Source organism: Chiroxiphia lanceolata, chromosome 8 (genome assembly GCF_009829145.1).
Source record: "Chiroxiphia lanceolata isolate bChiLan1 chromosome 8, bChiLan1.pri, whole genome shotgun sequence".
Lineage (NCBI taxonomy): Eukaryota > Metazoa > Chordata > Aves > Passeriformes > Pipridae > Chiroxiphia > Chiroxiphia lanceolata.
The window spans coordinates 20,231,750-20,258,344 of record NC_045644.1 but is presented as its reverse complement, the minus strand read 5'-3'; the positions used below and the strand labels follow the sequence as shown (position 1 = coordinate 20,258,344).

The 26,595-nt window shown below is 42.9% G+C and overlaps 1 protein-coding gene and 1 long non-coding RNA gene across 11 annotated transcripts in view; one reads left to right on the top strand and one right to left on the bottom strand.

Moving 5' to 3' along the window:
• Positions 1–26,595, top strand: part of LOC116790042 — a 213,284-nt gene that overhangs the window by 115,270 nt on the left and 71,419 nt on the right. The gene's annotated exons all lie outside the window — the stretch shown is intronic.
• PAX2 (paired box 2) overlaps positions 1–26,595 on the bottom strand; it is a 102,165-nt gene that overhangs the window by 9,119 nt on the left and 66,451 nt on the right. For 5 of the 10 annotated variants that reach the window (XM_032694622.1, XM_032694625.1, XM_032694624.1 and 2 more), the window contains 4 exons: positions 22,441–22,616; positions 20,492–20,618; positions 7,930–8,139; positions 4,110–4,211 (listed from right to left, as the gene is read on the bottom strand). In XM_032694622.1, coding sequence (XP_032550513.1) covers positions 4,110–4,211; positions 7,930–8,139; positions 20,492–20,618; positions 22,441–22,616 — 615 coding nt within the window. Of the gene's footprint in view, positions 1–4,109; positions 4,212–7,929; positions 8,140–20,491; positions 20,619–22,440; positions 22,617–26,595 lie in introns of those variants that run through there. The other 5 variants (XM_032694628.1, XM_032694627.1, XM_032694626.1 and 2 more) reach the window with 3 other exon arrangements.

Genomic DNA, 26,595 nt, shown 5'->3' with positions numbered 1-26,595 from the left:
AACTATCCACATGGGAATTTCTGCTTTTGAAGTGCCTCATATAACATCACTTTACTGCATGGAGGGAAGTTGTTCTGGTATTTCAAGACTTCTCTCTCACCACCTTCTGAGTTGACACCCTAAACTGTTTATAGTGTTCCTGAACATGGGTTAAGTACAGGAGAAAGAGTCACAGCTATGGAGCGCTGGGGAGGAGGGAGGGCAGCCACTGGAAACAGTGTTTATTGACGAGGAGTGAAAGCATGCATGCAGCAGGATAATGAGCTTTTGAGCTCAACTGTGACCAAGAGGAACTGAGCTATCGCCTTCCCCGATCACTAATGAAACAAGTGTAATTTCCTCATCAACATTGGATTCTGTTTAACGACTCCCTGCCGCTGCCATCCCCAGCCCTCTGCAGACTCCGTGCTGCTCTGTGTAAACGGCAGTTCCTTTAGCCGATGCTCACTTTACTAAAACAGTTTGCTGAAACTTGGTGACCTTTCTGGGAAAGAGGAAGAATTGAGGCAGAGATCAAAGGTGTTCTGTTACCTGTGTGGGAAACTTCTCTCAAATGCGTAGGTTAAGTGTAGCACAATACCCGAATCATCCTTCTTTGGGTGACTAACCCCTGCTTTTTCAAGTGTGTGCTCAGAACTACTGGCTTTCTTCCATATCTACAGCCAGGGACCTGAAGTTATGGGCAGGGGCAAATGCGGGATATGTATCTTATGACATCATCCACATAAACCTCAGAGATATTTGCATGCGCTGACCATGTTGCATGGATGTACTGCAACAGGAGACAAGCTCTTCTGTAGACTATGCAAGTAGAAGTCTAGTGAAAGGTTGTCATGGGTTGAACGTAGCAGATTTAATTAGCACTGCTCAAACAATCTTCTCAGAAACAGTTTTCCACTGGAAAATGCTGTCTCATTGAAATGGAAATGTCTTGCATGAGCTTGTCAGCTTCAATGGAGTTTTGGAAAGAAAAGTTCTGAAATTATTGCAAATTGAAACAAAGTATTATGTTTCAACTTTCTTGTTCTGTTTCATTTTGCCTCTCTCATCTCATTTAATTTCCTTTCAATTCTTTTATTATTTTAATATGTCTTGACATCTAGAACATGTTGACATTACTGAAATGTTTTATCCTGATGTTCGCAAATTGAACTGTTTCAAGATTCTGTCTCCTCGTACCAGTGCAGGATGAAAACAAATACCAAAAAATCAGAATTTTGCATGGATTAGAAATCTGGTTTCTGAACAGTTGTGTGTTTAGATTTGCACCTTTGTTTAGAGAATACAGAGCCTCTTTCTCTTATTCACTCATATCTAAAAAATAGGTTTGTTTGTATGTCAGTAGGTTTCTTAAAGATACCTCCTGAGTGGTCATCTTGCTGGCTTCTTGTTTCCAATGTAGTTAGAGCACTGGCCCCTGATCTTTCTTGGCCTGAGGGCATGTAACAAACCACTGGTAATATTGTATTTGTTTTGTCTGCTCAAACCGGACTCTTAACAGAGGTTGCAAGCAAGCACAGAGGATCGATCTCATGAGGCCTATATTCTGTGCAATCTGTGCTCTGGGAATCTTTACTAACAGTATTTCTTGGCATCTGTATTTAAATCTTGTTGGTTTAGTCTTCCAATACAGAAACGATGAGGCATGAAGTGAGCCTAGCAGGTGGTAGGTTTAGAAAAAATACAGGAAATAGTTTTCACAAAATATGTAGTTAAGGTACAGAACTTCTTACCACAGGTTGCAGTAGATGTTAAAGGCTTATATGGGTTCAGGAGACATTGTTGAAGTTTGTGGAGGGAAAACCGATAGAGGGTGTTTAATATGAAATAGAAATATATTAAGTCTGGCTTAGGAAGTCTCTTAGCTGCAACTTGGAGGGTGGGAGATTTTTTGAGAAAGTACCAATACATGCTTGCTCTATTCTTAATGCTTCCTCAGACTTTTCCTGTTGGCCCCTGACACAGAGTAGTGGCTGCAGAGATCTGCAGTGTGACCCATTAAAACCAAGTCTTCTATTTCTTCACAGGAAGCCTCTTTATCTCCATCTTGTTGGCTTTGGTCACATTAGAAGACAGGAATAGAAGGGCTTCCTGACTGGATCTGACCAGTGGGGTATGACTGAAACAGCCAGAACTTGATGCTCTGTTGAAAGATGCAGTAACTACTGCAGGGTGCCCAAGCAGGCCACTGGAAGAACTTCCTCTGATTGAATGTTGACATTAGATTTAATGTAAATATATCCATTTGACTGGAGTATTTTATTTTTTTTTACTTTGAACTATAACAACTTTTTTTTCCTATATAATTCTGTTCCTTTTCTTTTTGGGAGTATTTCTGTGGTTTTTTTGGGACACTGCTGTGTTATAGATAAGCAACCTCCACATCAAGGAGCTAAAATACCCTGGTTTTGGATAAGTGACCCCTGTGATTAGTGGTCTTAAAATCTTTGTCCCACTTTAGAAGTTAGTATCATCCTTGTGATGAGGACATTAAACTTACATAGCAACCACTGAACAGTTGAGAACAGTTAGAAGTTGAGAAGAGCCTGGTTTTTTAGAAGTCTCTACTCAAAGAGCCAGTTAGTTTGGTATTATTAATAATTTCTATACACCATGACCTCCTGTAAATTTTGATCTTTAACTGATTTAAATATTGTCAACTGAATCTACCTACTGTTACTGGTGTGTGTTTATGGGGGTGTGGTGTGTTAATTGATATATATTGTCTTAGTGCTTCTCTGATTCTCGAGCCAAACCATCTAGAAGGATGTAGAAGGAGATGCCCTAAAATTTGCCACTGGAACATGTTGCCCAGAATACTTGTGGATGCCCCATTCCTGGAAGTGTTCAAGGCCAGGCTGGATGGGGCTCTGTACAACCTGATCTAGTGAAAGGTGTCCCTCATGACAGTGGTGTTGGAACTAGATGATCTTAAAGGTCCTTTCCAAGTCAAGCCACTCTCTGATTCTATGATTTATCATTTAAAGACTTTGATCTGAAAACATTTCCTATCAGTGATATTTTCGCTACCCTCACTGCAGTTTACGTTCATTCAGCTAGCTGTTCCAAAATCTGAATGAGGGTTAAGTTAGGCTTTCCACTCATAAGCCCTGGCAAATCATATGATAGTAATATAAGAGCTTTCTGTCCCCAGCTTTGTGCTGCTTTAGTTCTGGACTCATCCCTTCAGAAGCAGAGGTTGCAGAATGGACTGTGTACCTGCTCCTTAACCACCAGAACTCACAATCCCGGGCTGTAACAAAAGCAGAAATCAGTGGCAGATAAGTTCTGTATTCTGAGCTACTGTGTCTGAGAAACAAAAATCCTGTCTCTTCATTTATCTCCTGGGGAAAACTGTCATCAGTGGAGTGGGGAATAGACCCTGAGGTAAGAAACTCTTCAGTTGCCTTAAAGTAAATGGTCCTCTCTTCTCCCTAAAGGGTGGGAGAATCCATAGGCTGAGATAAGGTATTTCTCCAAAGGCATTGGGTAACAAAGAAAGAGTTTGCCTTTGGATGTAGGATTAGGTAGATTTTTTCTTGGGTTGGAGGCACAATCTTACAAACAGAAGGTGGGTAAGTAGCTCGTTGTTAAAAGTGCATAGCTGGTTTCTCCTGAAATGCTGTTAATCATTGCTGAGTTCTTAGCTAGTTTAGGCTATAGACAGTAGGTCTCCAAAAACTGCAGGTATTAAATTACCATTGATAACTTTCAGTTTGATGCCATGGCTTTAGATAGAAGGTAAGTTGTTCCCCTAAGTTAGTGGATAGGTGAATATCCTGAGCCATAAGCAGTGCATAATAACCTGCATAGGTAATTGGAAAATAATTACATTAGTTAATGAATACTAGGTTAATTAATTACCAATTAATTGTCACAGGTTATAGCTAGTTGCCCATAGCAGCAGTTAATCAGTTACTAGGGGGAAAGAGATGCATTACAAAAAGGGTTGTTAGTAACATTGGTTATAGGCACCTGATGATTTCTTTATGAAAAGAATTGCTCTTAATGTCAGCAAAGCAGTAGCCAAGCCAGATGTGAAAGCTCTTGCAATGCTGTTATACTGTTCAAACGTGTGTACCGTTAGTGAGGTCTGTCAGCTGACTTACCAGGAACCATTCCTGCAAGAGTTGAGGTTGGGTAGCTGCCTTGTCCAGTTGGGGGAACATGGGGTGGGTAGCCAGGCAAGGTGGTGCTTGCCATATCACGACCTGGAAGGGGAAAGAATCAGGACAGGTGATCAATAAGGATAAGATCTTTCAATATTGATTTGATATCACCTTCTCTCCCACATGACTAGCAGCTTGATAGGCAACTGCTGTGCAGCCTTCTCTTATATAAATGCTGTCCATCCCCTGAAACTTCTGAGTGAAGATTGTGGCACTTTTGATCTCACACTGTAAGGGTAGATGTTAAAACTTAGCTTTGTGAGGCTCAAAAGAATTTGTTTTGTTTCATTGTAGATTTTGGATCTGTTTTAACTAAATCAAAATGGCCCTGATCTGCACAGAGAATGGCAGCATATTCATTGCCAAAGTAGCTGAGGTCCTGTCTATATGCAGTGGATGCAGTTCCAAAACTGTGGTGATGTTGCTTTAGGGCATGATCAATGTGCAAGGCATTGGAAAGTGATCCAAGAGTTTTCTGTGCCCGTCTCTCTTCTCACCTTTGTCATTCATCTGCTGATGGTTTTAGGCAAGTCACTTCACCTCTCTGTGCTTCTTTTTATGTTGCAAACTCTTTGGTGCAAGGCCACACTTTTAGTATGTTTGCACAGTGCTTAGCATGAGACCAATACTGGTTGGACTCCTTCCAAGTGTTGGTGTACTGTATATAATAATAGGATCATGCAAATTAGTTTGAGTCTCACTTCATTTTTATCACAGGTACAAGTTTTTGTTTGTAATACTTGAAGTTGTAATATCTTTTCACCATCAAAGAAGTAGAGAGGGGTGTGGACTGGGCGTTTGGTTGTAGTTTATTTTTCATCTCTTAGGAAGTGCATCTGGGGGCTTCTTGGTTGATGCCAGAGGCATTTCCTCATTTGGATGGGTTAGCCTGAAAATGGGCCAGCCAGAAGGGCATTTGCTGTTAGTGCTTATTGCATTTAAATGAACGAACATAATCTCAGAAGCTGCTGGGAGTTTCAAGCCAAAACAAAACAAAACAAAAAACCCCAAACCAAAATAAAAAAAAAGCGCTAAATAAATTAAGATAATCTTTCCCCCGCAGCTGCTGAGAGATTTACAGCTCAACCTCCAACACTGCCTACTGAGATGTCAGCCTGTTCCAGGCATCCAAAGCCTTTCACATTTCCTAGGTGAACTGTAGCTCACCAAGAAGTTTGTGCCATTTGTTGTTCCTCTGTTAAATTTTATCTCTCCTGTCTGTTCTAACTGAAGGGCGGGAGTCTAATTTGCCTTTAGAAGTGACAGGTTAAGTGTAGCCCATTAACACCACTGGAGTCACTGGGACCATGCTGGGATACACCAATGAAAGAAGAAGAGTTGGTTTAGCTCTAGTAGCAGCAAAATGATAACTGATAAAGCAGGCCCTGGAACAAGCATGAAACTTGGCTGGGGAATCAGAGATAAATAACAGTTATAAGGCAAAGCAAGAACTAAGAGGCACGGAGCTTAACCTGAAGGGAAGAAGTTTCTCTGGCATGAGGTAGGTTAAAACAGTGTCATTGCTTTCATAGGTCTCGACTAAAGATTACTGAGGTGATTTACTCAAGAAGACAGAAATGCAAGTTCATTCTTTCTCCCTCAAGAGGTTCCTGATCAGTGGCTGATGTTCCTAGCTCACCTCCTCTTAGATAATGGCATAGAACTACCAGGCAATGGCTGAGCCATTTTCCAGCCACTCCCCAGTATCGATAAAAATAAACATGTAGTGTCTCAGGGATTTATGTTCTACACTCTTTTACTCATTTATCACCATCATTCCTTTAGTGATTTGTAGCTGTGCGTTAAGCTGTATGAATAACGCCTATTATATGTAGTTATTTTTTTCTCACGTTCTTTTAAGGCAAGAAATTTTCGTGCTTAAAATTCTTGTTCTTTTAGTTTCATTTATTGACTAGCCTGTGATATAACAACAGGTGATGAGTGAGAAAGCAGTGTCACTGAAAAGTTAAAGATAACATTATGTAGCGGCAGGCAAAATTAATTCATTTTGACACTTCCATTCAGTTGGGAACACATATACACTCACTCTGCTACTTGACGTATGCACATATGCCCTTGTGTTTTTATTCAGACATGAGTGCAAGAGGCTGATGTTCAAAACTGAGCATGGAAAATTTGCTTGGAAGTGATCATCTGTCAAAATCCCAGTCTTGAAAAAGAAGATAACAAGCACTGTATCAGCAGCATCACTAAGAGTCCCACAGGGAGGCTCTTAAAATGCTGTTATATGTAAGCAGGTCCCTTCCATTACCTCCTCTCATTACAAACTGGTAGACAGGATTATTAAATTCTTGTACTCCAAGGCTATGGCAAAGCTAACTCATAACATGCTTCCGACTCCAGCCATTCTCTCTCCTCCAAGAGCCTTCTGAGTGAGAAACAGCATCTGAATCATTGTGACATTGTTTGAGCTTTTGAACACTTTGCCCCATGTCTAATTCCCTATAAAGGTCCTAAGGCAGGTCCCTCTCCTGAAACACAGTGCCTTCTAGGCTAGAGGTTGGTCATATATGACAGCATCCCCAAAGATCTGTATTGTTGGAGAGAGTCTGTCAGGAGATTTCTTGGCTTAGGAAGTGCCCAGAACTCAGGGGCTCTTACTGGCTGCAATAAGGTTGGACCAAGACAATGTTATGAACACAAGTCTTCTTTGATGTTACTTTCTGTTTTCCTACATGGAGGTTTAGAAATGGAAATCTCACATGACAATACAAAGGAAGGATGTTAGGTCAAAAGAGAAAAATAATAAACGAACATGAAGGAGGCAGAGGTAAGATATGTTTCTTGAGTATTAGGAACTGTGGTCTGCACTAAGACTTGTCTGTTCTGTAAAAGCCCAGATTACATCCTTTGAAAAGTGGTCAGTGGTCACCTCAGATAATACCCCCTGTTTCATCCAAGTTACCCTTGAACTTCTACAGCAATGTTGCTTCAGTCACCTTGGTCAGGAGTTTTCCTTAGTACCTACCTGAAACTTGTCCTTCCTCCTCATCCTCCCCTCCCACCTGCTGCCCATAGGTGCTGTCATCTTCTGCAACCTATTTCTTCACTTCTACTCTTGCCTTAAAGGCCACCTATGTCAGGTCTGTATTTTTTGGCTGTAAAACATTATAGTCTCTCACACACCCTTCCTGCTCTTGACATTCATACATGATGCTGGGTTTCTTAACTGCTTGGTCTGCTGTATGAAGGCACCAGCTCACACTGACACTCCCAAAGTAGGTGACTCAAATACTGCCCACAGCACAGCTGTGGCAGTGCTCACCAACTGCCTATGTGTTTATCTGACTTAGTAGCTACACCCTGCGCTGAACAACCCAGGCAGGACTAGAGCTGGCTAGGATCTTCAAGCTGCTATCATCTCCATTAGGCTAGCACACAGTACCTTTGCTGGACCTGCAGTACACAAGGACATTATGGCTATTGAGGAAACACAGGATTATGCTGTACAAGTGCTTCTATGCTGAGTCCCAGACCCATCCAGCTGGGACACCCAGTCACTTCTAAGTAGTTACAGCTTCTTTTCCCATTTTATTCTAAAAAATGAAGGATAGGCATGAAATCTTGCTGTGACTTCATGCAGCTGAGAACACATGCTGCATATGCAGACCTGGAACGTGGTTGCTCTGGTTCCCACTTGCACTCAAAGAGGTTGCAGCATTTACTGGCCTCCCCGTCAGACGAAACTGAACCCTTTTCCTAGAGCATCCCCACTCAGTTTGTGGCCAAGGCCGGTTACCTGCTATCAGAGGCTGGCTGCTGGACTGCCCAAAGTGGGCACCATGATGAAGGAAGGCACTGTAGCAGGGCGTGGACGCATCGTCTGAAAGGGCCATGTGGAAGGGCTGAAGATCAGCCTGCCCAGAGCCGACCGGCGTGGTGGGGGTGAAAGGGGTGAGAGAGGCTCCATGAGGCTCTTGCTTTATACTGAGGGGAGAGGAGAGGTTTTCTGTGGTAGGGTAAGGGATGGACACAGACAGACAAAGGGAACAGGGGAAGGAGGAGGAGGGTGGGGAAGGGAGGAGAGGAAGAACAAAATGGGTAAATGAAAATGGAGTGGTTAAAATCTACAGGGAAATTAATTTTAAAACAAAAACAAAAATAAAAAGGTTAGGAATAGATCAGAGGAGCCAGTGCTGAGACAACAGCAGTAAATGCACCTGGGGGCTAGGCTCAGACTGCAGGGATGCCTCTGCGGGGGCAGCAGGAGATGAGGAGAATGGAGTGCTGTGGCAGATGGGAGGGATGAGATGCAGGAAAAGGAGAGGTGAGAGAGGGAACATGCAGGAGGACAGGAAGAAGCATAGGGTTGGGAAGAAGAATGCTCTGAAGCTTTTGTGCTCCCTTTCCTGTTGCTTTCTCTTGCTGGCTGAGGGCACATGAAGATGCTACATTTACACAGTTTGGCTCAAGGAATTATACCACGTTTTCTCTTCAAACTCAAGGTAACTTTCCCCAGGAGAGCAGCGCTGCTATGAGTACCTATTAAACAGGTTGCTGAGTGTAATTGTCAAAGCTTCTCAAGCCAAATTTTATAAAGGCTTTGACAAAAATGGTGTAACTGGAGTTTGGGGTGGTTAAAATAAAAATGGGACTGTGCAATTAATAGGTAGATAGATGGATCAATCGATTGATCTTGTTCGCAGTGGCACACTTTGGAGATTTAACCAACTGATTGGTCGCAGAGTATAATTTTGCCAGATAGATACCTTGACAGAGAGACATAATGGAGGAGAGAAAATGTAGGGGACTTACAAAAGGTCTAATTTTCATTGTTGTTTATATTGGACTTCCATTTTTGATGGACTTCCATTTCTGATGTGCAGATTTGCATAGGCACAATAGATACAGCTTTGTAACTGCTCCTAACTCAGCTGCTGAGTAGGAGGTTTGGGAATTGGAGAACTCTGTGACCTAAAGCATAAGTACTCCAGAACACTCACTGTTGTTGGGACAGCAATAGTAGAGTGCTGTATTTGAACACCTGAAAGCAAAGCATGGATGTTGTGATCAGATCCTATGCAAATCATCTAGCAAACCATCTATCCTCAGGGAAACAAATTAATGCCAATAAATGAAAGCCATCTCTTTGCTGTGATGGCAAGTGTTGCCAATGGCCTATGAAATAAGTTAGTTCTGGTGGTTTTGGTTTATACAGAGAAATACAAATGTGACATATAATTAGGTCATAAATCTGACTTCATTAATGTAGAACTGGCTTAATTAACTCTAGGCATTTTATTGAGAGGCTGTACTGCTCACCTAGACAATAAAGGGCTGGGCAGTTTCTATCTGTGAATTCTGTTTATCCTGAGATATTTGTTTCCTGAAGGTTTGCTACCTGGCGAAAATGATAGTTTGCCATCTGTGTTCTGCTCCAAGTACTTCTGACCTGGATGGCCAGTAAAGGTTTCTGATCACCAAGACTCCTTTGCAGCAAGGACATATGTTCATGTTTCAGTCTATTGGGAAGGATCAGTCCTGGCCAAAAGGTGTATAGTTCCTCTTCATTTAGTTTACTTATGTGATGTCTCTGGTATGCTAAGTGAGGATTGTAATTTCTTTTCCTTTTTTGCTAGGAAGCTCTGTTTGGCAGGGACCTTTTGTGGAGGATATGCAGAACAGAAGCTGGAGTATCTGGATTTTATTGTACAGTTAATTAAAGTCACCAGAGTAGGCAGCACATCAGTGTGCAGCTTCTGCTTTTTACAACTATACACTGTCCTACAATTGTACTAGTGAACTTTCATATGCCAGTGCCAGTCTCTGTAGATGGAGAAGCTCCAAACCTATTTTTCTTCTGCATCCTCTGTCATCAGATGGCAAGGAGTTCACAGATTTACCTTCAGAGCAGACAGGCAGAGTTACCACCAGCATTCTGGGAGCGCTTGAAGCCTTTATCCAAATAATGTTGATACAAGATAATTTGGATGAATAGATCTATCTGCAGGCAGAGGGCCAAAAGTTCCTCTGGCTTTCACAGGCTGCAAGTGAAGTGATATTTTTCAAGGAAGCCATTTGACAGTGATACGTAAATAAACTAGGGACACTTTGGTCCTGGGCATTTTCCAGACTCCCTTTTCCAGCTCTCTGTATTATACAAAAGACAGCAGGTGTGGGGAGCTGCTAGGAAGGAAAGGACAGAGAAGAAGGTGGACACAGAAAGCGTGGGTGGGCAGAAGCAAGAGGTGCTATGGGCAGAGGTTAATCCTGTTTGCACAGCCCCCAGGCACATTGGGTTTCCTAGTCCCTCCCCTGCTTTATTTCTCTTTTAAAGCATGGAATTTTCAGCGATAATCCTTCCTAAACCACAGCATTTTTCAGGCGCTCTGTGTAAGTGAAACCATAATCTCTGGTAAAACAGACCGCTTAAGCTGCTGTAGCATTAGGCCAATCTGATCCAGCCCCTGGATTTCCGCTCTGCCCAGCCACCACAGAGAGGATTTCAGCCTGAAAGACTGTGTAAAGCCCTTGCAATGGGAACAACAGTGCTGGGCCTTGCCTTGCAAATCTGAGAAGAGTTAAGGGACCAGGAGCTATTTGTCCTGGTGTTGTGAGGCTGTTAAAACGCCTGTCAGACTCACAGTGGAGATGAGCCCAGCCCTCTCTTGAACACATCAAGGCTTATGAAGAAAAATTCCTCGCACCTTCCAGAGTCAGCACCACTTACTCAGCGTGGGGGGATAAAGGAGCCAACAGTAACATGGCAAAGAGACCTGGATGCAATAATGCTAAACGCTTTTCTCTCTTAGTGGAGAGGAGGAGAGTATAAGGTCAGACAGCGAATGATTGCACAACCAAAACTCAGACTTTTATGTGTCTATTTATCTATCTGTCTATCTGTCCCTCTACACCCTGCAAGTGCACAGACATAACTTATATCCCATGTATCTTTACTGATGGATGGTATTTACCATTTTTTACTCCTTTGTTGTCCAACTCTCCCCTGACTAAAAGCACCTGAATTCTGTCTCTGATATAGCTCCTGCCACTGCTATGCTGGAATAATTGCCCCAGCAGTGAATTATAGCTCCAAAGTGTGTCAGTGTAGACGAGATCAATTGATTGATCTATCTATCCACCTGTGAATGGCACAGTCCCATTTTTCATTTTAACCACCTCAAACTTCAGCTGCACCTTTTTTGTTTTCACTTTTGATTTTCTCCATTCTGTAATTCTTTTTTATTTGTGATGGAGAACTTGCCCCTTCCTATCCTAAGTCCCACTACTGCCAACAAGCTGTGGAACAGTGCCATACTGGCTTGTCTGTGTCTTGTTGGGAGCATTTCTCAGTAAGGTTGCATCAGCAAACCCCAACGTATCTGTCTTGCTCCTAACTCTGGAATCGAATAGGGGGGTGGAATGAGTTTGCAACCTCTTTCCAAAGCAGCAGTAATCTATTCCTGACCCAATCTCCTTTCTTCTTCTAAAAGACAAACAATATCCTTGTTTGTAAGTGACCTCCCCCCCAAAAAAGAATCTCTCACTGTCCTGATGGGGGAAATTTGAAAGAGTCAGCAGGGTGGGGATACGGCTGGAAACATATGAGAGAACCACATTTTATGCATCTCCTTCTCCTCTCTTTCTGACTGTACTTGCTGAGTTATGGCTGTTTTTCTTCCTTTCTAACCCTCTCCTCTGTTATTCTGGCTGAGAGTGAGAACTGGTGATCCCTGGCCTAAATTCCCCCTGCAAATGAAGGGATTTTGGCCAGACAGGGTGAGAGGAAGATTCACAGCTTTGAGTTCCTACAGAGACTCATGCTTTCTCTTTTATCATGCTCTCTCCTGCTGAAGGGAAGGGAAGCAGGGAGGGTTGCAGGACTAGATAAGCTGCTTGTTTCTCATTGCTGGCTTCCTGGAGGATAAGCTACCTGCATCCAGTGCTCTTTTTGTTTACAGTAAAGGAAGAATACCAAGATGGCATATCCCTGCATAAGGGATGGCTTGTACACACCCACTCAACACTGTTCACCATCTGGACAGGATTTCCCATTCTTCATCTTTTCCTGAGGTCTCTACCAAATATTTGTATGACCCCAGTGCCCCACCCTTTAGAACACATATCCTTACAGCATCGCTTAGGGATCACTGTTTTATCTATGAGGAACTGAGCCCAGAAAAGACATACCTAAGTTCATGTATGAACCCTGTGCCAAAGCTGAATCTTATCTCAGGAGTTTTGGATCCTATGCTTGTACCCACCATTGAAACATCTTTTTAATCTCCATTCCTTAGAAAAGTTTTGTTGTGGCAAACAGAATGGCACTGAGTCCTCAGAACTCATGGACCGGTGAATTTACACTATAGGCAGTGGAGTCACATCATTTTATCCCATGTGGGAATCTTGCCTCAAGTTCCAGAAGCCATACAAAAGACCAAACTGGACTGACATAGCATATTGTTAGTTTCTTCTTTCTGTCATGTCAAAAGAACAACTTTTCTATTCTTACTTTTCTAGGTTTTCTGGGGCAAGGGCATTATGCAAATTGCACTGAAGATAAAGACTGTCCTATTTTTTTTCCCTTCTCTGATCATAACAGACCTGTGCTAGAAGAATTGAAAAGTGCGCAAAGACTAATCTGCTTCACGTTATACCTTTTTTTGTCTTCCTGTTGACTGGAGAATGAGCCTTGTGTGTTCAGGTTTATTTTCTGTTTCTGCACACATCTGTCCATGTTGTTAGCCCATTACATTGTTGAAGTACGTGTTTAAAGAAACAACCTTGGATTGCTTTCCCCCAGGAGTCGACACTGTTGTGGCATGACATCACATGTCAAGTTTTAAATTCTATTTGCCCTATTTTTTTCAAAAACTGGATTTTATAAAACTGTATCTGATCTGATTAACTGCTGCTCTCAGAGTAAACTGACTTGCTAACTCTGTATGTTACTTTAAAGAGAAAATTCTTATAGTCTTCATACAGACTAAACCACAGAGCTTCCAGTAGACCTGTGATCTGGACTTACTCTATGAAGCTGCTTGAGTACTGTGAGTACTGGTTAACCACTGGAGAATGCCACTGAAGTCAGTTTTGTTTGGCTCTAAGTACATTTGTTTGCAGATGGAGCAGATGAAGTGTCCTAGTTTGAGAAGATATGCTTTAAAGACTTGGGCACAGGGGGGAAAGTTGTGCAACTTGTGCACTTGGCAAACAGAGAAGTTCAGTGAATTTTATATTGTTGTCTCATTTCTTGAGTCCCAGCCCACTAGATCTGGCCATTTCTCCCTGCCTTGAAGTGTAGCATATGCTTGTTCTTGGGTGGGTTGCGACTTGAATATTACCTCTTAAACTGGATGTTTTTGAAATATAGGCTGAGAAATGCAATTAGAACACATTAGTTTTTCACACAGTCCTCATTATAGGTAACTCCAAGGTTTCATCATAATGATATTTTACTAACCACAAGATAGATGTTCCTGGGTAGCCTGCAGCAATCCTGAACTTAAAAAGATGGGCCAAAGATTGCCGTAAGCTTTCCATTTCTCTGAAAGACTGCAGCGGGTAATTTCAACTGTACAAGCAGTGGGCCTGATTAAATCCAGTACAGCTGATGGAGATCAAAATTATTAACATCTGCTGACAGGTGTTGCTTAACACAGATATAAAGCACAGTCTTTGCTGTCAGTGGGCAAATATCTACATCATAAAAAATTTTATCAAAGCCATACTCATTGGATCCTTCATTTAGCCCCAGAAGAAAAGGCAAAACCTGAATTGTTGGGAAGACAATATAATTATTTTCTCTTTAAAAAAGTCCCCTTTTGTCCAGCAGCATAGAGTGTGGCAATGCTGTCCTCTTGCTGAAGAAAACTGGGCTGGCAATGCCCATTCACTGCTATTGTCATTATATGACATTATTGTCATTCACTGCTATTGTGCACTTAAATGCTAATTTAAGGAAGGCAAAGATATTATTTCTTTGGGGCCCATTCATTTCTGGGTTTCTCAGTTCATATGCCTTTCAAGCCCCCAAGCTGCCTTCTTCAGCATCATAAAGTTATTGTCAGTGAAACTTATATTGAATGCATGGAAATAGTTTATGTGATTCCTTTCCCCGCTTGCTATTCCTGTCTGTTCCAGGAGTCATTCATCTGACTATCTATCACTCTCAGCCATTTGGTCCTGGAGAAGAATAGTAACACCTTTTGCCTTTCCAAATTCCTGTTGACTAGATAAGATATTATCTCTTCTTGAGGAGGGGATTCAATTGATTAAATTTGGAGGTCCTGTGGACTTCTGCTTTTGCCAATTTCTCACCTTAAATATGAGAGGCTTGTTCACAGAAAATACTTCCTTCGTTTTGGTGAGGCAGGATAGTAACAGCCTTGTAACAGCTACATGAATGACTATCATTTTCAGGGCATTGAGGCATCCAGAGGTGTGCCCAACAGGCTGTTTGACTGCTGTGACTGCAGCCGTGGTGCTGTGCCACAGAGCGCGGGTCTGCATCTGTAGGATCTGCCATCACTGAAGCCAATTTGGAGTCCCTAGCCATTTGCTAAAGAGGTTTTCTTAAGTCAGCTCAGTCAAGCCCTGACCGGGGCCATTGCTCACTGGTGTCAGAGGCTAAAGTAGACTGGAGCAAGAAAGGAAATTTTCCCCAGTACAAACAAAGAAAAGGGGAGGAAATGCTCCCCCTCTCAGCATAATGATATAAGTGCAACTGAATGTAACAGTCAATTGAAGTCATGCTTTAAAACAGCAAGCTGGATCAGCTTGTTTCACATCTCCACTATGAGGCTGTTTTCTAAAAGGTTTAATTTTATGGGTGGTAACAAATATTTTGACAAATACAAAATTTACACTAAACATGGTTATTTCAGTTTCTGCTGAGTAGATGGACTGCATCATGTGCACATTTATTTAAGCAATTATGTTGTTTAATATAATTTGTCTTCACACATTATTATATGGAAAATAGTGAATGATGAGTCCATATTATTATTCTATTAGATTATTAACTTTTTACTTGTGATCTGTGTCAAGTTATATTTGGATGGAAATTAGAATTAAATTAAAAACAGTATTTGTAATTATTCATGCTAATTAAATAAAATGACCACAAGTTCCCTGACTTCCTAAATATACTAGAACAGAAAAAGCAAGCTTTTCTAAGCAGGTTTTGCATTAGAAATTACATATTAAATGAAGGAAAGGACAGATATAAGGAGGAATTTGAACTGATTGCAGAACCTTATTTTAAAACTAATAGATCTCATCCTTTCACACCAACCTTAATTCACTCAGCCTTAATTCACTTAATTTGAGGAAAACAAATGTTCCTGCTTTTTCAAATCCTAATTTGTTTCTTAGTTTTGAATGACTAGGTTATTGAACAGAACAAAATTCTCTTCAGTCACTCACTAATCTCTAAGGAAGGAAATATCTTCACTTTGAAGGAAGCTAAAGTTCTCAAAGGATTGTTTATCATTTCAGAAAAATTTTGGATCCAGGTATCTAGCCAGTGATTTCTCCATGCTTAGCATCACAGCTTTCTTGAAAACTTTCATAGAAATCAGATGCTGTTTAAGTACTGGTTTTTTATGTTTTTCAGACATAACAAGTAGCCTTCATGTCAGTAATTCCAATTTTTTTTGCATACATTAATATACGAATTAAAAAAATTAAACTGAAAAAAAATCTGAACCTGTGCCTGAGAGGAGAGGTCTGGAGGAAAGGGAAATTGATGAGGTTTATGCTTTTTTGGTGCCTTTGTTTGACACATTGTGAGTTGTTGCCAGAATTTCTCACCCTGGATGATACTTGTTGTTTTAGGGAAATATTTATTTCCCAGAGAGAAGGAAACATTTTCTATATAGGATGTGATAGCTGCTTTGGTGCGTGGTGATGACTTTAAAGTTCTCTATTCCTGTTAATAGGTGCTAACTGTAGAACATAAGCCTCCTCAGAGGAAGAGAATGGGACACATACTTCCACTTCAGTCAACGGTAGAAATTCCTGAAGTGATTTTTTTTTTTCCATCTTGTCTTCCACCTTTTCTTTGTAGATCTCACAGATTGTAGTGGGCTTGCAAACAAGGTCTATTTAGTAAAAGCTGCTGGGATTCAACTGTAAGGGAAATTTTTCTTCACCTTTGCTGTCATTTTACATTCTATTTAGTAGGTAAATCCATCCCTTTAGTAGTCTTTTAATGAGCAAGTTTCAAGCCATACATGAAAAGTCCATTGTGCTTTATTTGCCGTAGTGCCGTGTCTCTGTTGGGTAACTCCTGGGCTAGATAATTGAGTTGGAAAGGTCTCTCTTCCCAGACTATTAATCTAAGTCCCCAGAACTCAAAACCTGGTTTGAATACACCTCATTTCTTTCATGCATGACTATTCCAGAAGCTGTGACTTCTGATGGTGCTTAAAGAAGTATCTAATTGTTCTCTTCTTGATTCAAGGCTTGTGTGAACACTTTGTGCAATTCCTCCTGTCTTGAGGTTCTCCTCTGCTTACCTCTTGGCTGTTAGCTACCTTCCAAACTCAAAGGTCTGTGGAAACTGGTGAATAAAAGAAAGCTGTTGAGGTTTTTTGTGTTTACTTAGTCCTGTACAGATTTATACTCATCTGCCTGGACTGTTTACTTTCAGTGGAAGTAACTGAAGTAGAACAACTCTGAACAACAGAATTCTTATAGTGTTGTTCAACTGCGTGTACTCTCCTTATCTTGGTATTTTCAAGCTTGGATCTTTGCTTCTGATTGGTGTCCAAAGATACTGTCCAGGAAACTGTCAGGGATCTATGCCAAGCCAGCTATGAGGGCCATGCAACAACAAGGCAAGATATAGCTGGTCCACTGTCTGTGCATGCAGAAAGAGGAGGTGTTATACTCAGGCAGCTCTTAAAAGCTTTCTCTCTCTGAGCCTTCAGAAAAAAGTTGAAAATTTCTGCATTGTCTGTTCCGTATGAAGGACAGCAGGAGCATGTTTCCTAGCCTAGTGTCCAGCTAGTCCCTAAGTGTCAACTCATTAATGTAAATTCTTTGCACATACTTAATGGGGAGAAATAACGGTGACCTGTTTTCTCCATAGTAAAACAATGTTTTTGTTTACTTGCTTTAGGAGATGTGAGTAATAAATGTGGCATCTAAGATGTGTTAGTAGAATAATTGTCTGAAAGGGAGTGTTTGATATTAGTAGTACTAGACAAGGCTGTGCTGTATAAAACTATGGTGCTAAGCTGTGTCTTTGAATAGATGCCCAGGACTTTGGGGAAGGCCTTCTGGTGGCTGCCTGTTTTGCAGCATTTCTAGGTCTTCAATTCCAGGAAGCCCACAGACAGATAAAGGGACCTGAGCAACACTGTTCCTTATCTATCTTACTACATTTCAAGATTTTAGGCAGCTACATATTGTTGAGGTTTTGATGGCTTTTGGAGGGCTGTATTCTCAGAATGGTGTGAGCTGAGACAGCTTGCTGAGAAAAGCTAGTCATGAGCCAGAGAGAAGAGAAGGACTTTCTCTGAAGTCTTCAGGAAGGACAAGAATCCAGTGCTGTACAGCTTTGGTTTGGAAAGACCTAGTGATACTTTTTTCTGTCTGGGAAGACTGAGATGGGGAGACTTTCTTGTAGAGTGAAGCTAAATCTTACATCGTGAAGTGACTGCACACAGAGTACCCTAAATGGATAGATTCGTTTCATATTTGTTACAGGTATCATCTGAAAGAGCAAAGAGGCATTTCAAAGATGACACCATAGCAGCAAAACAGGCAGCCAGCAATTCAGTATCCACTATTACTCCAGCATCCCTTCTTGGGAGCAGGACCTGGTTGATACCAAAGAAATCTGTATGCTGTCAGCCACTTCTTTAATTTCCTAGCTAGGGTAGAGCAGGAGGCAGCACTGAGTTCCTCACCTCTCTGGTTCTTCCCAAAAGCATTGTCCAGCCCCATAGCAAACATATAATGAATCATTCATCTTTAATAGATTATGCAAATTGAGAACATCAGATCAATGAAGATCAATACCTGCAACCATTTAATTGCCAGCAAAAACATTTTAAGAATGAGCGTTATCTGAAGTCCTTTCTTGGGTAATGGCACCATTAATCCAAACACTGGATCCTGGCCTAAGTGTAGAGGAAAAACTCTGCCCCTCTTCCCCTGATGCCTTAGAGAGTGTCAAGGGGCTTTTTTTTTCCCTTTTCATTTCCAGTTTCTGAGTTTCTCCATCATTACCACCAGTGAACAGCTCCCAGTGCTAAAAGTTCTGCTTTTGTTACTCTGCACTGATTGAAATGTCGCATACAGATTGAGATGTTAGTGCTAAGTTGCCACCTGGGAATGTCAAGCTGGGTCTGAAATGAACTTTCTCACTTTTGGATCCAGATGGATCAGATGGGGATGTTCTCGAGCTGAGCGGAGAGTGTGGCAGGGAACAGAGTGAGAATGGCACAGGGTGGGGGAGACATGAGGAAATTTTTTTGCCTTAGCCTATAGTCTCTTCTGGGAGGCCAAATCTGTCTCCTTCTGTGCCCATGTGAGAGTAATGTCCAAAGCTTGTGTAGTGTTCCCAGCCTTCTAGAAGCCTGCTCTCACATTAACAGGCTGGAATGAACCATCTTCACTTAGGAAGAAGGACTAAAAGGAATTATTTTAATGGCCCCTTTGAATCTTAGGCTCTGATTGTAGATGCGTCACCTTTACATCCAGCTGTGGGGATCTGCCTTGCTCTCCTACTGGCTTTGCCCCCCAAACCAGGAAAATATTTCCTGTAAGAGATGTAGGTCTGCTAAACAATAGATGAACACCAGCTGAGTTTTGCCTTGCATATGCAAATAAAAAGAAAGGTAGAACAATTTTGCCACAGCTAAGCCATTTTTTTCCAGTTGGCTAAGAAACCGCACGGCTACAAGGATTCTGAATCGAGCCTGATAGCAGTAAAAGCCATGAAAAAAATCAGGGGATGTCACGCTTTCTAGATGTTCCCTAAATAATGTAGTTCATCTCCCCATGTTCTCCACATCATTTTGTAGACCTCACACTGGATAGCCTCTGTATTTGAGTTAACCGTTACTATTCCTGCCTGATGCCAAAGTTCTTCGTAGCCAAAAGTTGCATGCAACACCATGCCTTTGCTCTGTGTTTGCTGAACAAGCTATGACTACCTGCCTCAGCCATGAGCTGCTTTGACAGCAAGGGCTATTAGCTGGGGCTTTTGCAAGAAAAAGTTGAGATACAAACACCAGTGCTCTTGATTCTGTGCTATTAGAGGACAACTTTTTGGCCAAGAGACAACAGCTTCTCCTCTTGCTAACAGGATTTAGACCTCTTTGTCATGAGTTATTTCTCAACTTACGCCATGAGGTTTTTAGATTGGCCACAGCATTTGTAGAGAAAGAGAGATATACCAATCAGGGGCAAGTCACTTGAGCCTTGCCAGTTGCTTTAGCTACCCAAGAGGAGATGTGCAAATCTATGGTAGCTGTGTGAGCAGCAAGCACTGGCAACTAAAGCCTGAGAAGAAGTGCTGTATGAATTAAGCACCATATGAATACCTCCTTACAGCTCTAGACGTACACAGGGCAGGCAGTCTAACACTAACATCATGACAGCATGTGTGTGCCTTGTGGCCCCAGGGCAACCCTGTGCTGCTCAGGTTCTGCATGTGCCACCAGCAAAGAGGAAGTTTCAGTGAAGCATCTGCTGCAGAGGTTCCTTACTATTTCTGTGCATCCTGATTCCTCTGCTGTCATGCACTTACACACAGCTTCTACTCTCCCAGACACACCTGACTTTAATGTGCCCACACATGAGGGAAGGCTGTGCACAAATTTTTTTTGCTAGCTTTCATTAGAGACTCACAGGCTTAAGGAAGAGGGAGTTTAGCAGTCACAGCTCAGCAGACCTCAGTATTTAATTTGCAAATGCCCCTTCCAAATGCCTGGGCTGAATAGAACTTATACTATTATTTCTCCCCAAGAAAACCAAGTGCAGATCATGGATAATCCATGACCCTGTTGTTCTCAGATACATAAGAAGAAAATCACAGTGCATATTTGGACATATCTGTCCTCCACCAGCATCCAACCCTGAGTTCCATCTGGGCACACAAGTTCCCGATTCACATCTGGGTTTTCCTGTCTTTGAGTCACATCTGGACACATCTAGGTGTACCCAAAACTGCCAATACTCTGAATTTCAAGCTTCTCTTGAGCCCTTATGTTCTCCACAGTCTTTCTGTCTCTTTCCATGTTTGCCACAGAGGGATATCTTGCATTAGCAGAAAAAGCAGAAGCTAATGGTGATGAGGGAAATAAATAAAAAGCTTGGTTCTGCTGTTTGGTCAGGCAGCTTACCGGTCACCACAGGGTACGTCTGGGGTCCTGACACATTTGTCCCCAGGTCTGGGTTAGCAGAGGTGGATAGACTTGATTTGACTTCATCGAGACCAGGGGTCAGAGCTGGGAGGGAGTACTCATTACCCTGGGGAAGAGAGGAGAAAGACAGCTCGCTATTGATGCGACGGGAGAAAGGGAAGGGTGTACAGATGGGGAGGAGGAAGAGGAGAGATGCAAACCCCTGCACAGATGGAAGAGGAGGAGGAGGAGGAAATGGAGAAGATAAAGTGACAAGAGGGTTGTGGGGGGTTCCTAGGATGAACTATCCCACCCACCTGCGTGACACTGTGAAGAGGAAGAGGGGTGAGGGATCTGACCTGTTTTCTGTGATATGGCTGAGCCTTCGTTCAGAGCTGTGGGGATGGCTGTCTGTGCCAGCCCAGGGGAAAAGAAAGGGGGAATCCTCATCCCCTCCTCTTGGCTGAGTGGAGGTGGGATATGTTTGCCCTGGTGACAAAGACAGCTGGGGCATAGGACTGCAGTGACATGACTAGGACAGGCAGGCTGTAGGAAGCAGCCACTGTTGGCCCACTGTCGCCAGGGTCTCTGCTTGAGTCATCTGCCTCCCCTCCACTGCTACCTCTGTCCTAGCTTTCTAAAAACAAAGAAGCCTCATCCCCTGCCTCTGTCACTCTGTGCATTGGGGTATGAAATTGGGGAGGGGGGAGCCACATGGCTAACAGAAGGGTGGGAGGGGGAGAGCCATTGAATCTGAAAGGGTGTCCTGTCCGAAAGGCTCTGGTAATTGCCTTTTTATTGTGGCAGCCTCCAGACCAGACGCGGGAGCTGGAGAAACCGGGAAGGCTACAAAACAGCAGGAAAAGTTGCTCTGATTAATATTACGTTAAATTAAAACTGATTTTCTGCTTTTTCTCCTCTGTTTTTTTCCATGCACTTCCCCAACCCCCTCCTCACATCTCCCCCTCCTCCAGTGGGCTCCCTGCATGCTGCCCCCTCCCCGCCCCTGTCCCTGCTTGGCTAGGACTGCCTAGTCATTTCCAATTCCTTCTTGTATTGATCTTCCTGTAGAAATCAGTTTTGTAATTAGCTGCAAATTAGGCCTTCTACTGGGGGTGAGCCTGCCCCCTGATTTATCACCAGAGTAATTCGCTGTGATCGGAGAGAAATTAAAATGAACTCAATTAGGCTTCGGATTTGCTTTATGGGCCCTGCTCAGAGTTTCAGGGGGAAAAATGACTGTGCTGGTGCTTAATAGTCTAATGAAAGTAAATAAAGGTTATTCATTGTAATAAACCCAGGGACTCTGGGATGAAGGGAGTCCACAGCCAGCCTCTCCTTCTCTTCCTTTGTTGGTTTATGGCTTGGGGCGGTTTAAAAAGACTTTTGATTTTCATTTTATTAAGACAAACAGCTTTTGGGATAAAAGGCCAGGAGAGTGGGGGAGTAAAGAAAAGGTGGGCAGAGCTGCAGAAGTGTGGAAAACTAGGTTGGAGATGAGAGTCAAGTCTCAGCTTTGGGCCATGAAGGAAAATGATCCATTAAAACCCAACCCTGTGGCTCGCTGGTCACTGATGTCACCTAAGAGTGCAGGAGTTTCTGAGCAGTGCTGTGTGCCACTGAACATGCATGGTGGTGTAGGCATGTTCATGGCAAGAACATGGATGCATAACTTCAGGTGTGAGTGCAGAGGGAAAAGCGGATATGGGGATTTAGGGACAGCATAGTGTGAGTGTAGAGAGGAGGTAGAGCTCATGTACACATGAGCATCAGCACAGTGATATAGTTACAACTAGAAAGTGCTGTAAAATGTAAACGTGGTGTATGTGCAATAATTGGTCAGTGTCAGAACATGGGGTGGAGAGGGGGGGAGGGATTTTGGTGAAGGAATGTCCCTACCATCATTCTATCAGTGCCTGTTGTTTCCCATTACCAGGCCAGGCCCTCACCTGCTCAGATTTGATGTGCTCTGATGTTTGAAAGACGTCAGGGTAAGAAGGACGCTCAAAAACTCGATCTAAAGCTTCCAGCTGCTGCTGGGTGAAAGTGTCGCCACGAAGGTGCTTCCGCAAACTGTCCACGCTGCTCTGGGAATCTCCATTGGGAACTGAGCCCTCGGATACATCTGCAGGGCACAGACAGAGAAAACAGGGAGTTAGCACCACCCTGGCTTGGATTGGCAAGGGATGCAGGACAAGGACAGAGTGGGGAAGAGTGGGGCCCTCTGCTTCCACCCAGGTAGCTGTGCCACTTCCGAGGGAAGGGGAAGCTGCAGGGACCCAAGGGAGCCCCCTCTTCTCTGCTGGAGTGGCTAGGCTGTTCCTGTGGGCTCTGTGGGACTCTCCTGCCCAGAATGAGTGAGGCTGTGGAGAATGGTGCTTGGCTCAGAGATGAGTTTCGGTTCCGCTGATTTTCAGTGTTAAAAATTGCCAAATCTCCATTGCTGAGCATAAAATGGGAGCAAAGCACAGCGATTAGCACCGCTAGAAGACTGGTGGAGGGGCAGTTCATAGAGAAACCAGAGTGCTGAGGATGGACTGTGCTGGAGAGGACTGAGGAAGCCTGTTAAAAAGGCTCTCTTACAGCTTGAAGGGAAGTCAGTCTCTGTTGTAGCTCCCAGTCCCATGAACAGCTATCAGTGCTATAATTTCCTTCTCATCTGATCATACTCCAGATGAGTCTTTCATCCCCTTCAGATAATAGGAACAATCCTGCTTCTGATTCCATGTTTCCCCAGAGACAAATCTCTCCCTGTGGGGCAACTGTCCCATCTAACATACATTGGTTTCTGTCCACTCGCCTACATGTAGCTCGTGATTTATCTTAACCCATATATCTGCTATAAAACTCCCTCCAAAATGAGATGAATCTTTGTCAGTCCTCCTTCTTATCCAAAATGTATTACAAAACCTAGTCCTACTCAGTGGGAATCAGCCTTCCTTTTACTAGGAAAATAGCCATTTTGGCAGACGCTTTCCCAGAACTGCATTTCTGCCCCTACAACAGCCCTCTGGCACAGTCCAATCTCACTGCAGTGCCTCCTGCCACATTCCAGGGTGTCTCTTTTTCTGTTGTGCCATCCCACATCTCTTACAGCATACTCATCCCCTCTAAGGTGAGTCCATTATAAATGCCCTGCCCCATCCAAAGTGAGTCTTTTCCTGTGATAAACCGTCTGATCACCTACCTGGTTTTGTGGTTTTTTTTCTTCCCTGTTATCCCCCAACTCAAATGAGGTGCATTTATCTCAGTTATAACCCCTTTTTATCTCAAGTGAGTGAGTCTCCTGCTATTAGCATCTGTCACATCCAAGGTGAGTCTGTCTGTTATAACCTCCTGTCCCAGCTGAAGTGAATCTTCCTCTGTCATAATCCCTCATCTCATCTGAGGCAAGTCTGCTCATTATAATCTTCTCCAACCGTGCTGAGTATCTTTCTGCTGTCACATCTCAGCCTAACTTTGGTGAGTCTGGTTATAATCCCCTGCATCATCCGTGCTGATGTACCTCCATACCCTCCATACTGAATCTCTACCTACTGTGCTTCATCAGACACAAGTCTCACTGTCTTATCACCCTTACTAATCTAAGATCAGGTTGTCCCTCTCGTGCTGTGATTGTCTTCCTGCTTTTTCATTGTTATTCCTCGTACTTAAACCTTTCTTGGTGGCCTCCAGTCTGTGAATCTCAGAAACTTGCTGTCTGTCAAGAAATTGGTCAAAGGTTCTGCATAGGCCTTTTCCCTCCTCCATGCAGTCCCAAGGTGCTCATGGACACATGATGCTTCCAGGAGCCTGGAGTGGCATTTACTGTAAAATGAACACCCAGAACAATGCCACTCTGCTGCTTCCTCTTTTAGCTCATGGGTGGTGCCAAGATGGGTATTTTCTTGGCACCATTAATGCCCAGCTGGTGGCCCAGAGTTATGACTAAGCCTGCTGCCTTCTGGCTATGAGATATATCCGTTTATAGGTGATTATACGATATGATATAATCAATAGTACATTATATACAGTAGCGTAGTACAGTACCACTCGCAAGACCATAGAAAATATTACATATTGATTTGTCCCTGCCAGCAGCCTTCCCTCGAGCAACCCCTTCTCTCTTTCTTTTTCACCCCAAGCCAGAGAAGGGCGGTTTACTGGCACTGATCCCTGGCATTTTCTCCTCTCCACAGATTTATTTGCCCAAGGGAACATTCTCGGGTTCCTGAAATCTGGAGTTCATGACAGATTTGACTAAGAGAAAACAAAGCAAAGATCAGGCTTGGTGGACTGCACACTGCGTGCGTGATGCTGCTACTTTGGGGGGTGGGTTTCAGGAGGACTAGGGGAGTTCTGATCCTCCCTGCAGAAAGCTGGCACAGAACTCCTGGGTCCAGACTCAGAAAAAAAAATATGTTTCTGTATCAGTGCTTGCCTCAACCTGTCTGTAGCCTGTGAAGCTGTTTGTCTTTGAGGATTTTTCCATGTGTCAGTCAGTGTGCATGACTGTGCACACCATGATGCTAATACACATGGGTATTTTTGCAGTAGATAATTATTCTGGTGTTTAGATTCTGCATCACTGTACATGCCTGCCCAGGCGTTTGTCTGTGGTGGCTGGTTTTGGCTATATCTGATTTTGAAGGATGGCAGCCCTACACTTTGCTTAGTGTTTGATGTGAGTGGATGGGTGTAAAGTAAAACCTGCATTGATTGTTGTTAAACCAGGTTTTACCCTTAGTGAGTTGTCCTGGGTGGTTACACAGATTAGTGCACACATGCACATGTATTTGCTATTCCTGTCTGCCTTTAGATTCCTGTGCACGTGTGTCTCCCGCGTGTGCACAGGCCATGCCTTTGTGCGAAGAAGCTGAAATCACAGCTTTCTCAAGTCGCTGTAAGAGTCTCTTTTCCTTCATTTATTCAGGGGCCCTTCAGATCTTGACAAATCTGTCACTCTAAATTTGCGAGAGATTATGGTGCTCTCTGCCTAGCACGGAGAGAGGTGATATATGATATCTGCTGCCCCTATTGATTGCCTGATCTGGTGGCAGAGGGCTGGCGAAATGAACTTGAAATGAACATCATGCCTCAACTCATTGTGCGTATAATACACTACTTAATCCCACATTTTTGAGCCGCTATGGAATTCAATTGATCAATCATGTCCCTCTGATAGTACTGTTTTAGGGGTTATTGCTGCTCTGCTCACTGACCTTTCTATTTATTTATTTATTTATGTCTCTGTGTGTGTGTTTATGTGTGTGTGTGTGTGTGTGTGTGTACACATGCACATAAGTGTGTATTTGTATTTGTGAAACTCAGGACCAGCTGTTGAGAAAGGATCTATACAGTCAATGGGGAATGAAAGAAAAGGATGAAGGAAGGAGAAGAGCAAAGAATGGGATTAAAAAAAGAAATCAGAATGATCAAAGGAAGCAAATGGGTAGGAAGGGGTGGAAAAGTTGTAAGGAGAAAGGCAATGCTTGAATTTAAGTGGAAGTTGCTGGGGGGGGCACAGTGGTGGGGATTTGGGAGTGGGGGTTTGGGGCACTCTTCCCTGGCCTAGGCTTTAAAATCTGCAAAAGCAAGAAAAATTTTGACAGAGGCCTGTAGGCTACCTCGAGGTGGATCTTGTCTAAACAGCTTTCAGTATTATTTGACTTAATAATAGTAGGATACACGAATCCCAAACTTCACAGAGCAATAATATGAACTGTGTATATAGATTTTACTGATGAAGCAGAGAAGATTTTGCAGAGATGATCCTGAGAGACAGATTTATATGTCTTGTGTTGCTAACATTGAAACATTCACAGTCAGATCATTTTATTTTCTTCAAAGCTAAAGGATTGTAAATCCCCTGTATTTGTTTTCTGGTGTCAAAACCTACAGAGGATGTGTTTTCATTTTTTCCCTGAAACTGCAAGGGCCAAACACTTATATCTGGCAACTTAGATGTTGCAGTTCTCTTCTAAGCATGTGAATCTCTGAGTTAGACTATCAGGGGAAGACTCGAATTGTGTCATATGCAGTTGTCATACGTCATATGGAAGCTGACAACCACATGGATATGAGCAAAGGTGGCAGAAAGGAGTGGAGAGAACTTTGGGGAAGAG